This window comes from Ochotona curzoniae, unplaced genomic scaffold (genome assembly GCF_017591425.1).
Source record: "Ochotona curzoniae isolate NIBS_2020 unplaced genomic scaffold, NIBS_Ocur_1.0 scaffold_3890, whole genome shotgun sequence".
Lineage (NCBI taxonomy): Eukaryota > Metazoa > Chordata > Mammalia > Lagomorpha > Ochotonidae > Ochotona > Ochotona curzoniae.
This window is the reverse complement of record NW_024467115.1, coordinates 37,207,452-37,221,238: the sequence shown is the minus strand read 5'-3', so window position 1 is coordinate 37,221,238 and position 13,787 is coordinate 37,207,452. Positions and strand designations below refer to the sequence as shown.

Genomic DNA, 13,787 nt, shown 5'->3' with positions numbered 1-13,787 from the left:
TTCATGTCACCCCTCGCCACGGTCAGCTGTGCCACGGGTACATCTGCCTCTGGTCGCTGCTGCGTCATGCTCAGAAACACCCCACTCAAGGAGCCTGAAGGCCAGCTGGTAACACCCTCATCCACATTTTGTTTTGTTTTCTTTTCTTTTGTTTTTAGTTTAACTTAAGTATTGCCAAGGTAAGTAAGGTCATTCCAATTCAAGGCTGTTATAAATGCCCTTGGGTGCTGTCTGTCCACTGAGAAACTGCAGAGCTATGCAGGTCAGGAATGGCTTCACCTCTGCCTTTGCTCCAATCATCATTCAGCTTGCTTTCTTCTGTTTTGATCTCAGAGCCCCCCGAGCAGACCCCGGTGGTCCAGGAGTGTTTCCAGGGTAACGGGCAGAGTTACCGAGGGACGTCATCCACCACCGTTACAGGGAGGAAATGTCAGTCCTGGACATCCATGAAACCACACAAGCACGAGAAGACCCCGGAGAACATCCCCGACGCGTAGGTCTTTGATTTTAACCACAGCAGGAGCAACAGCCAACTTACATTTCTGTGTATTCTAGAAGCTAGCTTCTTAATGCCCACATTTCTCTTAGATCCAGAATGTGAGGAAGAATATTCCAGAAATCTTTTTTAAAGATTTACTTATCTTTATTTGAAAGGCAAATTTACAGAGAGGAGAGAGCTTCCATCTGTCGTTTCACTTCCCAAATGGCTGCATTGGCCAGACCTGAACCAACCTGACATCAGGGGCTTCTTCCAGGTCTCCCATGTGGGAGCAAGGGCCCAAGGACTTGAGCCATCCTCTGTGGCAGCCAGGACTATAACCTACACTCTGATATGGGCTGTTGACATCCCAGGCAGCAGATTCATCCACTGTGTTACAATGCCAGCCCTAGTAACACACAATCTGTAATGTGACATTATATCATGATATAGGTTAAATGTGTGTAAAAACCGTGAAAACATAAATGAAAAGAAAGCTGGAGTGATTCATGTAATATCAGGCAAAATAGGTTTCAGGGCCAGAAGTAGAACCACAAAGAAAAATAGATCATTTCCCATGTCAAGGGAGCCGTTCATATGGATTTACTGCTAAGTGTATTGCATCCTTAAAATTTCAGAACTAGAGAGAAAAATAGGAAACTGACAGAACTAGAGAGAAAAATAGGTAAATTTAGAATTACAGCTGGAGATTTCTTCAATTCTCTTCAATATAGTTATAATTCTCCCAAAATGAAATGTGAGAGAATAAGTAAACAACAACCAAAAACCACAGGAAAAGTGTAGAACTTTTAAAGGAAAATGTAGGCCTATTTCACATTATTCTCAACCACAAAACACACTTTAAGTGCACCTATAGCATTCACCCAGTGGCCTGACTAAAACTACGAGTCCAGAACTGCAAGGAGCAGGGAGCCTTGGGCCTCTCTGCTGCCTCGCAGGTGCAGTAGCAGGGGGATGGATCGGAAGCAGAGCAGCCAGGACCATGGCTGGCACTCTGATCCGGATGCTGGAGCCGTGGGTGGCAGCTGAACTCAGTGCTGCTTAACATGGGCCCTGGAATCTGCAGATATTAAAAATGAATAGGAAAATAATTAGAAAATCATATTGACAACCTCAATAATTTTTTTGAAAAGTACAATTTTTAAAATGAAGCATTTTTATTTATAACATCTATTTATTATAAATAAATAAATACATTTATTTATTCTGATGTTACTTGAAAGTCAGAATTACGGAAAGAGAAAGGCAGAGACACAGAAAGAGTGAGAATAAGATCTTGGATCTTCTGATTCATTCCCCACATGGCCACAATGGCCAGAGCTGCCTGGTCTGAAGCTGCGAGCCCAGAGCTCCTTCCGGGCGTCCCATGTGGGTATGGAACCCAAGGACGTGGGCCATCCTCCGCTGCTTTCCCAGACCGTTAGCAGGGAGCAGAAGCCAAAGCAGAGCAGAAGAATGAGTGCCCGTATGGGATGCACCAGATGGACTCCATATGGAAAGTGGAAGACTACCCCGCGATACCACTGTGCTGGCCCCAAAAGTCCTATAACATAATTATGATGTCAGATAAGTTCTTAAGAAAACACTGGCCCAGATGTCTTCATGGCAACTTTATCAAGTATTTAGGGAAGAAAGAGTACAAACCTTTCATCGTTTATTACAGAAAATAGAACAGGAGGAAACACTTCTCAACTCAATGTATGAGGCCCCAGATACCCAGGTACAGAAAGCAGGGAGGGCCATTTCAAGAAGCTCCAGAACAGTGTCTGATGTGCACGTAAATACAAAGCCCTTAACCAGAATACCTGGAAATGGAATCCACTCAGACGTACAGATTGTTTTTGTCTGGAACACAGTGAACACCACAGGCCACAGTGGCTTCCCTTCAGGAATGTATTTGCAAAGCCCTCAGTGTAGAAAATAGCTTAACATTAATAACAATTTAAAAAAAAGGGTTAAAAAAAAAGAAAATAGCTTAACACAATACAGTCCACATTTCTTTCAGCGGATGCAGAAGAGAATGTGATACATTTTAGCATTTGTTCATGACACAAGTTATCAAAAAAAGATGAGAAAGAAACTGCTTTAACCTAAACATGCAAATCTGCAAAAACCTTCAGCCATTCAGAGGGTGAAAGACTTTCTCTCTCGCTCACTCTTTCTTTCTTAAAATATTTATTTATTTTTATTGGAAAGGCAGGTTTACAGAGAGAAGGAGAGACAGAAAATCTGCTGGTCACTCCCCAAGTGGCTGCAATGGCCAGAGCTGAGCCGACCCAAAGCCGGGAGTCAGGAGCTTCTTTTAGACCTCTCACGGGGTCCCGAGGTTTTGGGTTATCTTCAACTGCTTTCCCATGCCACAGGCAGGGAGCTGGATGGGAAGTGGAGCAGCCAGGACATGAACTAGAACCCATATGGGATGCCAGTACTGCAGGTGGAGGATTACCTGGTTGGGCCACCATGACAGCCCCAAGACTTTCTAAGACTGGAAATGAGAACTATGTTGGCTCATTATTTTTAGGCAGCAATGGCCCAAACAAAGGAAAAAAAAAAAAGAAAAAGAAAAAGAAAAAGGAAGGACAGAGGGAGGTAGGGAGGAAATGAAACACTAAAGCTGTCATTCACTGCTTTCCCCATCCACCTACAGGGAGCTAGATTGGAAGTAGAGCACAAACTGGTGCCTAAAAGGGATGCCAGCATCGCAGGGAATAGCTTACTGTGCTATGCCACAATGCTGACCCCACTGAATTTTTTAATTTTTAGGAAGGAGAGTGAGGTTGGAGGAGTTCCATATTCTGATTTAATATATGAGTATGGTAATCAAGGCACTGTGGTCTTGGCAAAACGTATTCAAATGTGAAAACAAAGCCCAGAAACAGACCTATGTAAGCAAGGTCAGTGGATTTCGCATACAGACGGCAAAGCAATTCAACAGGGAAGGATATCTCCACAATAAATTCAAGACAACTGACAGCTGCATGGAAGAAACGAAACCCATGAAACCAAGCCATCTTTAATCTTTAATTATTGATTTGGAATACCTCATGGGCCTGAAAGTAGACGGCAAAACTCTAGCTGAAATACAGAACTTCTGGGACTAGCGTGATGGTTCAGTGGCTAAATCCTTGCCTTGTCTTATATGGGTGCTGGTTTGTGTCCTGAGTGCTCCACTTCCCATCCAGCTCCCTGCTTGTGGCCTGGGAAAGCAGTTGAGGATGGCCCAAAGCCTTGGGACCCTGCACCCACATGGGAGACCCAGAAGAGGCTCCTGGCTTCTGATCGGCTCAGCTCCAGTTGTAACTACTTTGAGATTTAAACCAGATGAAAGATCTTTCTTTTCTCTGTCTTTCCTTTTCTCTATTTATCTGTCTTCCAATAAAAACAAATAAATCTTAGAAAAAAAAAAAGAAATACAGAACTTCTAGAGAGAGGTAGGCATAAAAGAATGTTTTTACAACCTTGGGTAAAGCAAGTTTTGTGTTTTTTAAGGCAAGACCCAGAAAACATTAAATGTAAAACATTAAATGTAAAACGGAAAACAAATCATAATATGGACTTATATAAAATTAAAATTTGTGTATGCTAACAGACCTTGTTCAGAAACTGGATAGGCAAGGCACAGACTGGGAGAGAACCACTCCCATCCCACACACCCAAGCAGCAGCATGGGAAGCGCTCCTCCTAACGAGAGGAGAGATGACCCCATGAAAACGGGCAGCTGCCTCAAACGGGCATCACGCAGCGACGACACACAGCCAAGAAGCTCCTGAAGCTGAGGCTTCTCATCCCAGCTACCACTGCAGTGAGCGACCACCAGCCAAGCCCAGGTGCAAATGGCTGCTACTAAGGAAACAGGCAGGAAGTGGTGTCCAGCGTGAGAACAAGGCTGTGTGGCTCGCACACGTGCTGGTCATGTGGAATGGACTAAGCCCTTTGAAAAACAATCTGACGGTTCCTTGTTAAGTGCGCACGCGTCTGTGCCGAGTATCTACCACTGCGGTCCTGAGCATTTACCCTGGGAGGCTGAAACGGCCTACATAGTCAGTTTCTCTCCAAGAGAATTTATAGCAGCTTTAGAATAGCCCCCAGCCAGAAGTGACTTCAGTGTCTGCTGATAGGAAAGTGAACAAGTACTTTCTGCCATATTTCCACACTGGAATGCTACTCCGGAATAAACAAGAAGCAGCTACCGACACTCTCATGTAGCCTGCATGGAGCTCTGCCATGTTCTATGAAGGAGAGAATCTAGACGCAGAAGTGCGTATTCCGAGTGAGCCTGTTTGCACGAAGTCCTGTAAGAGGTGCTGTTGATGTACAGAGAAAGACACTAATGGCGTTTCCCTCTGAGAGAGCAGGGTATTCAAGGTCAGCTGTGGCACAGGGGAGCAATCTTGGGGATGGAATGTCCTACACCATGACAGGTGTATGGATCACACAGGTAAAGGTGTTCATCAAAGCGCATCTGACTGAAGCAGCTGTTTGGAACAGCCGTTGGTATGTACACCCGCGTTCCATCTTGGAGTGCCTGAGTTCAAGGTCAGGGTCCATTCCTGACTCCAGGCAGCTTCTTGCCTGTCTACACCCTGGAAGACAGCACAGGTGGTGGCTCTAGTGGCTGGGATTTTTTCTACCCACACTGGAGTTCCTGGCTTGTGGCTCCAGCCTGGCTCAGGCCCTTGCGGGAGGCAGCCAGCAGAAGGGCATCCTGCCGGCCGCAGTAGCGCTGGACTTGACGTGTTCTGTGACAGAGGCTGGTCGTGCAGCGAGATTGTACGACATTTCCTGAGCCTTAAGATTCCAGGCGGCTGGGGAGATGTTCTCTGGCGACAGAGTGCAGCTCAGTCCTGATGTCTGCACGTGCAATGCCGGACATCTCCCTTCGTCCCTCCGTCTGACTGTTCTTTCCTTCCCCCAGCAGACACAGCTGGCAGAGCCTGGGCAGAGAGTGAGGGCAGATTTCCATCCATGACAGCAGCCTGCAGCAACAGCACGCTGCCCGACAGTCCGATTTCCAGCCCAGCTCTGCTGCTTTTCAAATTCAAACTAAACCTTCTTGATCTACCTGTTTATAGTAACACCATTTGATCTACCTGTTTATAGTAACACCATTTTATTGTGAATGTGCAGTGTTGTGGTTACATTGCAAGTCCCTGACTAACAGAGCAGGCTTGGGAGTGTCATCATCCTGAGGAACGACAACTGATTTGTTATAGAGAAATACTGATGGATAATCTGTAATGTGCATACTCTGAAATGACGCTGGAAAATCCGGATATTCTAGAATGTTCTTCCCACATTTCCATATGGATTGTCTCAGGCTTTATATAAAGTGGTATTTATTTATTTTTATTTATTTATTTTGAAATGTACTCAGCTGACTAGCACATGGAAACCGCCTTGTGTGGCATTGTCATCATGCCTTTAGTATTTCAATGCGACTGATTCACACTTCGATTTTTTAAAGATTCATTTATTTTTACGTGAAAGGCAGATTTACAGAGAGAACAAGAGGCAGAGAGAACGATCTTCTATCACTGACCTATTCCTCAAATGACCACAATGGCTGGAGCTAAGCTGACTTGGAGCCAGGAGCCAGGAGCTTCACCTGTGTCTCCCATGTTGGTGCAGGGGCCCAAGAAGCTGGGTCATCCTCTGTTGCTTTCACAGCCCATTAGGAACTGGACCAGAGTGGAGTAGCCAGGACACAAACCAGTGTGTATATGGGATGTGGGAGCTTGCAGGCAGAGGATTAGCCAGTTAAGCCATCGCTCTAGTACCAACTCATTCCTACTTCGTTAAAACCAAATCCAGAGGGTTCAGGGACCCCCCTGAAGAGTCCCCAGCCTCGTGACCTGAGATGTCTTGGTATCAACAGGGGCCTGACGATGAACTACTGCAGGAACCCGGATGGCGACAGCAGGCCGTGGTGCTACACCACGGACCCGAGAGTCCGGTGGGAGTACTGCAACCTGCAGAGGTGCTCGGAGACTGTCCCTGGCCCCGCACTGACCATTCCTGAGGCCCAACCGCCAAGAGTTGAGGCTACTGCGGAACCAGGTGTGAAGTCTGTGGTCGCTGAGACAAGAAGAGCTGGGGAGGAGACTCTCTCTTATGCAGCCCCTTGTTACAAAGGTGGTTATGCTGGCATCCCTGCCAAGGTCCCAATCTGTACCATCGGTGGTGCCTTCCAAGGCAGTAAACACCTCTGGTCACCTTTCTCAAAGATTTATTTTTATTTGAAACACTGATTTATATATAGAGAAGGAAATACAGAGAGCTCTTCCATCTGCTGATTCATTCTTCAAATGGCCACGATGGCCTGACAGAGCTGAGCTGATCCAAAGCCAGGAGCCAAGAGCTTCCTCTGGTTCTTCCATGCAGGTGCAGCGGATCAAGCACTTAGGTCACCTTTTCTGTTCTCCCAGGTTATAAGTAAGGAGCTCGATCATAAGTGGAGTAACTGGGACATGAACTGGACCCCCGTGAGATGTTGGCAGAGGATTAGCCTGTTGATCCACCACACCAGTCTTTGGCCATTCATCCTTAAAGTACACAGTGGGATCACGACTCCTTAAAGTACATTGTCTCCAGGATGGCCAGCCAGCCAGGGCCTCGGGGGGGGGGGGGGCCTGATCCTGGTGTCTCAGAGACCTGGCACTGCAGCCTGTGCCCTCTATGGTCTGGGGTCCATAAGGCAGGGGCATACAACCATCTGCTTTGTCTCCGGCAGACTGCATGTTTGGCATTGGCAAAGGATATCGGGGCAAGAAGGCCACCACTGCTGATGGCACTCCCTGCCAGGGCTGGGCTGCCCAGGAGCCCCACAAGCACAGCATCTTCACGCCAGAGTCAAACCCACGTGCAGCTCTGGAACGAAACGTAAGCCTCTTTTGTCAACTCATCTTCAATCACAGGTCTTGGGTCTGGGAGAGGTGGCTTGAACTGGCCTTCGGTGGGAGGAAGCTCAGAAGGCACCTGGCATCAGCGTGGCACGCAGAGAGCCCAGAGAGCTGGCATGTCTTGCTGCAGCTTCTTGGCACCCAGCTCCAGATTGTCCTGCCTAGCTGCTGTGTTGCATCTGCCTGGTGTTTGTCCTCCGGCTTCCTGGACCAAAGATGCCCTAATTGTCTAGAAAAGCTCAGGGTTGGGGAGGGCATCAGAACTCTACAGAGCTGGTTCCCACTCTGGGGTAGCTTATTTTGGGAGGTAAGAACAGGAGAACCCAAGGGTTTCTATACTCACATGCCACTTAATGCAACCCTGGAACCTACACAGGCAGTCTCCATGGGACACTGCGGAGCCTCCTACAGTGTAACTCGGTTCTGACACTGGAGTGGGTCCAGTGCCCCACTTCTGGTTCCAATCACCTTACAGGTTGTAGACTATGGCCTGGACTTCTGATGGGTTGTAAATGAAAGGTTCCTTGATCCTAGGGCCTGGTTGATTTGTCTCAGTAGCTTCTGCAAACACTCTGCCCAGACCCATGAATCATGAAGGATGTTACAGAGGATGTGCAACCAGCTGGGGGGTTGGCCAGGGTAGAGTGAGCGCATGGGAGAAGCACCGAGCTCGGTCACCCTCTGTAGGCAGGGCACCCTCCAGGAGAGCTATCCAAAGGGTCTGCAAATATCATCCTCTGGGTTTCCACGGCCTTCAGCGATCTGTGGAGGGAGGAGAATGGAGCTGAAGCCCCAACATTCTAATCACATGGTTGGTTCCCCCGGGCAATAAGCCCCCATCCAGTTTCATAGAGGGACTTTCCCTGGCACCAGGAAGTTCCCAAGGCGTTAGGTGCTCCTGTCAGGTCCCCTCAGCTGATTGTCCAGGAGCTGCGAGCCAGGCAGTGGGGTGGGCAGGGCAGAGATTAATTGCATACTTTGTATAGGACCACAGCAGGAGCGAGCTGAGACAACAGTGCCCCAAGGTCCTGGGGCTGAAGATCCCCTGGCTTCACACATTCTCATCACCAGAGCCCTCAGGCTCCCCCCACCCTCACCCTGGCTGAGCACCTGCTGATGAGAAAGCTCTACAGAGAGACTGGATGATGGGCTGGGAGCTTGTTGGGGGAACTGGCTCATGTGAGTGAGGCAGCTGAGATGTGCCACAATGGGCCACCTGTACCAGGATGCTGGCACCCTGACTGCATCCATACCTGAAAATCCAAAGCCAAGGAAGTAGACAATGGAGCTTAGCTGGGTGCTGAAGCAGGAGCACTGCCAGGGGGTCGCGGGTGCAGGGCCAGAGGGCAAAGGCCAGCGTGCCTGACGCAAGGCCCTCAGGACAGCTCTCAGACATCCCACCTCCCAGAGAACAGCTCACCTTCTGAATTCTCTCCAAATCCACCAGCTGCCAACATGGAGGCCAGGGCTTCCCACCTGGGCCACTCAGACTCATCCACTGGCCCTATTTGGAAACTGTCCCAAATAATGCTTGCCCATGTGTCTGGTATCCCTTAACCCACTCATACTGATGTGCAATGGTAGCTGTCACAACAGGCATCTGGAAACATAAGTGCTGAGGGGGGGGAAGAGAGAAGCCATGGTATGCTGCCCCCCTTTTCTGCGGCACATGAGCCGTGTCTCAGATCCCTGCTTGTTTCCAGTACTGCCGCAACCCTGACGGTGACACCAATGGGCCCTGGTGCTACACCATGAACCCAAAGAAGCTGTTTGACTACTGTGACATCCCTGTGTGCAGTGAGTTCTTCCTTCTTTCTCCTCCTCCCTTCCCTTCCCTTCCTTCCTTCCTTCCCCAAGCAACTTGCCACAGAAGATCCCAGGCTCAGGGTTGGAGAAGAGGAGTTTATCACATTGTGTGTTTCCTTAAGAAAAAAAATTGTTTCCATAAATATTCTTGGAACAAGTCATGGCAAATGGAAAATCATCTGGAAAACTCAGTTCCCAGCGCAGAATCTCTGATTGGTCCGGGCTGAAAAAATGTCCCCCTGCCGTATAATAATACAGCGGCTTACACTGATATTTTTTTGAAGACCTCGGAGGACCACAGACACATGAGGGGACCATTTTAAACACTTTGCAGCTCCCAAAAGGGATATCATGGCTACTCTCTAGAAAGCTCGCAGGCTAGTGTAATTGAGAGGGAGCAGGTGGGAGGTAAATAGAGGTAAATGAGTTAGTCGTGGCAGCTGTCCTGAAGTTGGCTAAGAGAAGGTAGTGTTTCAGTTATGCTTGCCACAGCTGATCACACACACACACACACACACACAGGGAGAAAGACATTGGTCCTCAGTAGATGTGCCACAGTTTAGATGTGACAATGAGGAAGGGGTTGATAATCGCTTCATGGTCCTCTCAGAAAAGCCTCGTTCTAATTCCAGCTGCCCCCATTTCTCTTTTCGCTCCTCCAACAAAGCCATGAGCCGGGCTTACAGTGCTTTGAAAGGAGAGGCTACAGCTTGGAAACTCAGCGTCTTCCCAAGAAGCTCAGCCCTCCAGTTCAGGCACAGTCACAGCCACGGCCTTGTCTTGGGCTCACCTGCAGTGTTCTGTCTTGCTTTGTGCCACAGCCTCCTCGCCCTTAGAATGCGGCAAGCCCACAGTGGAGCCAAAGAAATGTTCGCAAAGAATTGTCGGGGGCTGTGTGTCCTACCCACATTCCTGGCCCTGGCAGATAAGTCTTAGAACGAGGTAAGCCTGGTTTATGCTGCCCTTCCTTGTGAGCCCTGGAAGACCCCCTCGATTCCTGGGGTTCCTTTACAGAAAAGACCTAGGAAAAGTAGACGGTGTTTTTTCTAGGTTCTCTATTTTAAAAGTGACCAGAATGGGGATCTTGTTCTGGAATACCAGTAGCCAACAGCAGGTCCCGAGCTCACTGACCACGCACACAGAGTGCAAGGCTCATGGTACGATGGGAAGGAAAGGGTGCTTTTTTTGGAGTCCTCGAGCGAGCGTGGAGGCTGCTGGCTATAGGAGCCACTGTTTCAGAGAAACGCTCCTTTAAGGGTTCTGTTTCCTTGAGTGTCTTTTTGTCAAGCACATGTGTCATGGGCCGACAAGACACAAGGCCAGCTCCCTGTGCTCACTTCACTGAAAAGCCCTCCCCCAGGACCAGTGCTGTGGTGTAGCAAGTTAAGCTTCTGCCTGCCATGCTGGGATGCCATATGGGTAGCAGTTCAATTCCTGGCCACTCTACTTCCAGTCCCCCTGTGACTGCATCTGCAAGAGCAGGGGAAGGTAGCTCAAGTCTTTGGAAGACTCAGAAGAAGCTCCTGGCCTCTGGCTTCTGGCTTTGGACTGGCCCAGCCCTGGCCATCAGGGGCCATTTGGGCAGTAAGCCAGAGTGGACTGAAGATTTCTCTAACACACCTTTCAAATATGTAGAATAATTGTTTTAAAACCTCTGCTTCCTGCATAGGCTTGAATCCCACTGTGAACAAACTTGACTACACTCTCTCCTAGCCTCCTCTGTGCAGCACAAAGTCTCTACCCTTCAGGAACTGAGAATGTGTGGTGCGATCCCGATGAACTGAGTGTCACACCTGCTGTCATGTGCTTCCTCCCTGCCTTCCTGTCCTCGCACTGTCAAAGCTGCTCACACAGCACTGTTGGGGGGCGGGGGGGGGGGGCAGGAAAGCACGTGATGTAGAGGACTTTGTGTGAAAGTCAAGAACCTCTGCTAAAACCGAGCCACTGCTACGAGCACCCCAATAGCACTCCTTGGCCAGCTCCTGCTGTGAGCACCCCATGAGCACTCCTTGGCCAGCTCCTGCTGTGAGCACCCCATGAGCACTCCTTGGCCAGCTCCTGCTGTGAGCACCCCATGAGCACTCCTTGGCCAGCTCCTGCTTGTGTCTTGGGCTGGTCCCTCATGTTGGTCGCCAGAGCTGATGGACCTCAGCCATGGTGGTCAGTCTTGGTGTGGCAGCCAGTGGCTGGTGGCTGTGCCCGTGTGTCCCCAGCTGTCCTTACAGAGCAGTGTGGGTGATCTCTGCTGGAAGACCTCAGTACGGAAGCACAGTCTGACCTGCCACTGTCTTTGTGATGTGTTGTTGGCCTTACTGTTACACAAGCACAAGGGAGTAGACCTGCCTCTCTGGCTGTCTCTACAATGGAGCAAACAAGGTCATGGGCGCTGAACTAACACCTGGCATGTTTTCTTTCTAGGTATGGACAGCACTTCTGCGGAGGCACTTTGATCGACCCACAGTGGGTGGTGACCGCTGCACACTGCCTGGAGAGGTACATCAGAGCAGGAACACTAAGGGGAGACTCCATCCCTCTCCACTTCCCCTTGGTTCCCCTCTGCCTCTGTGGCAGTCATACAGGCACCAGGGGGTGCTGTTCCATGACTGTGATGCAGGCACCAGGAGGCACTGTACTTTATTAAACCTGTGGCGCAACTGGCAAGGCTACCAGATGAGAGAGGAGGGGAGTGTGGCAGACCCCCTGAGGGTGACTTTGCAAGTATGGAGGGCTGTCCACTGCCACAGGCCTTGGGTCCCCCCCAAGCAGACCTAAAAACATTCTTTTACTGCCAGATGCAAATAAGCTGGGAATCCTGTTTCTTGCTGCCTGGAAGCCACTGCCTGGAGTGGTGCAGACACGGGAGGGCCCTTGTTGAAGGGCTGGGCCATGCTCACTGTTGGCTTCTGCGCTCATTCTCGTTGCCAGGAGCAATCTTGCTTCATCATACAGGGTCATCCTGGGTGCACACCAGGAGAAGAACTTGGAACCACACGTTCAGGACATAACTGTGGGAAAGATATTCTTGGAGCCCTCGCGGTCAGACATTGCCCTGCTAAAGCTAAGCAGGTAGGTGTTCACCTTGCAGTTTGGAAAAGGGAACCCACACATTTGGTTTCTGCCCGGGGGTTCAGGAGCATCCCCCACTGTGCCAGCAGTGGGCAGGTCATCTAAGGGGTCTGGGATGGTCTTGAACTTCATCAGAACATGCAGCCTCAACTCCCCACTGAGCCACAAAGGGAGGGGATTTTAAAAAGTTCATGGAGTAATGGAACCATGTAAAGGTAAGTTTGTTTCGGTGCAAAAGACTTTCAAAATCCATACATAGTCTTTCCCTTTTGCATGAATGTATTTCTTAAGACCAGCAGCTGTAGTCTTTTTTGCTTATTTCATTTTATGACACAGTTTCACATGCTCTGGGATTCCCCTAACCCCTCCCCCGCCTCCCCCCGCCCCCCGTGGTGGATTCCTCCACCTTGTTGCAGTATTATAGTTCAAATTCAATCAAGATTCCTTCATTGCAAGCATGTACCATGCATACAGTCCAGCCTCTTATTGTCCAGATAAATTCAACAGAATCTTGGGGAGACCATCTCTGGTCTGAAGGCAGAGCTGGCAGAGTATTATCCCGTTCAATGAAAAGCCACAACATAACATTAACAATGATTTACATTATTATGGGGTTCATTGACATGGTATTGAGTGACCAATATGTTAGAAAATGCAAGTTCTTATCCACAACCTGTGACTACTTCATTGAAGTTTCGATTTTAGTTTATACACATCCGGTCAGCAGCTGTAGTCCTGAGGCAAGCATCCAAGATTCAGTTTCATCACATGGCAAAAGAGCTAGCTGCAAGAGCAGGTGGGCCGGGGTGCTCAGCCAGCTGAGATGCCTAAGCATCACACAGGAGCACCTGCACTCAGTCCCAAACCCTGAGTCCTGACTCCCTGCCGACAGAGGCCCTGGGGAGCTGCCTTGATGGCTCAGATGGTTGAGCCCCTCCACCCACAGGAAGACCTGGATTGAGTTCCAGGCTTTGGCTACAACCCTGGCCTACAGCCAATGTGCCCTGTGTGGCTGGTGCAATTGGCTTGAAATTCTGGGTACAATTTGTTAGCTTTCCAAAGCAACAATCAAAGGCAGCTTCCAGTAGCTACCTGGCTCCCCCTTCACTATTGACTTTTCTTTAGAGAGGCAGAGATCTTCCTTCTGCTAGTTCACTATTCAAATGCCTGCAGTAACCATGGCTGCACCAAGCCAAGGCCAGGAGCCCAGAGTTCAGTCCAGGTCTCCTGTGTGGGTGGCAGAGGCCCCAGCAGCTGAGCAACCACCACTGCCTCCCCGGGTGTGTGCTAGCAGGAAGCTGGGATCAGAAGCAGAGCTGGGATTTGAACTCAGTCGCCACCCTAGCAGGTGCTGCAATCCCGAAGGTGCCTTAACCGCTGTGCTGAAATCCCACCCTACAAACTATGTGCTTGAAGTGAGAATGTCCACTTGTTCATGCACAGGGCACCAGAGGCCCACGTGAGGGTCAGGAGCTGTGCTCTGCATCCCTCTGTCAGAGGTACTGGGCTTCCTGGCA

The 13,787-nt window shown here is 49.5% G+C and overlaps 1 protein-coding gene across 2 annotated transcripts in view; it reads left to right on the top strand.

Annotated features, from left to right (window-relative positions):
* PLG (plasminogen) overlaps nt 1-13,787 on the top strand; it is a 38,218-nt gene that overhangs the window by 16,205 nt on the left and 8,226 nt on the right. The window contains exons 10-16 of one of the 2 annotated variants that reach the window (XM_040965329.1): nt 334-493; nt 6,375-6,556; nt 7,230-7,378; nt 9,102-9,195; nt 10,026-10,146; nt 11,623-11,697; nt 12,130-12,270. In XM_040965329.1, the coding sequence (XP_040821263.1) occupies nt 334-493; nt 6,375-6,556; nt 7,230-7,378; nt 9,102-9,195; nt 10,026-10,146; nt 11,623-11,697; nt 12,130-12,270 (922 nt within the window). The remainder of the gene's footprint in view (nt 1-333; nt 494-6,374; nt 6,557-7,229; nt 7,379-9,101; nt 9,196-10,025; nt 10,147-11,622; nt 11,698-12,129; nt 12,271-13,787) is intronic. The other variant, XM_040965330.1, reaches the window with a different exon arrangement.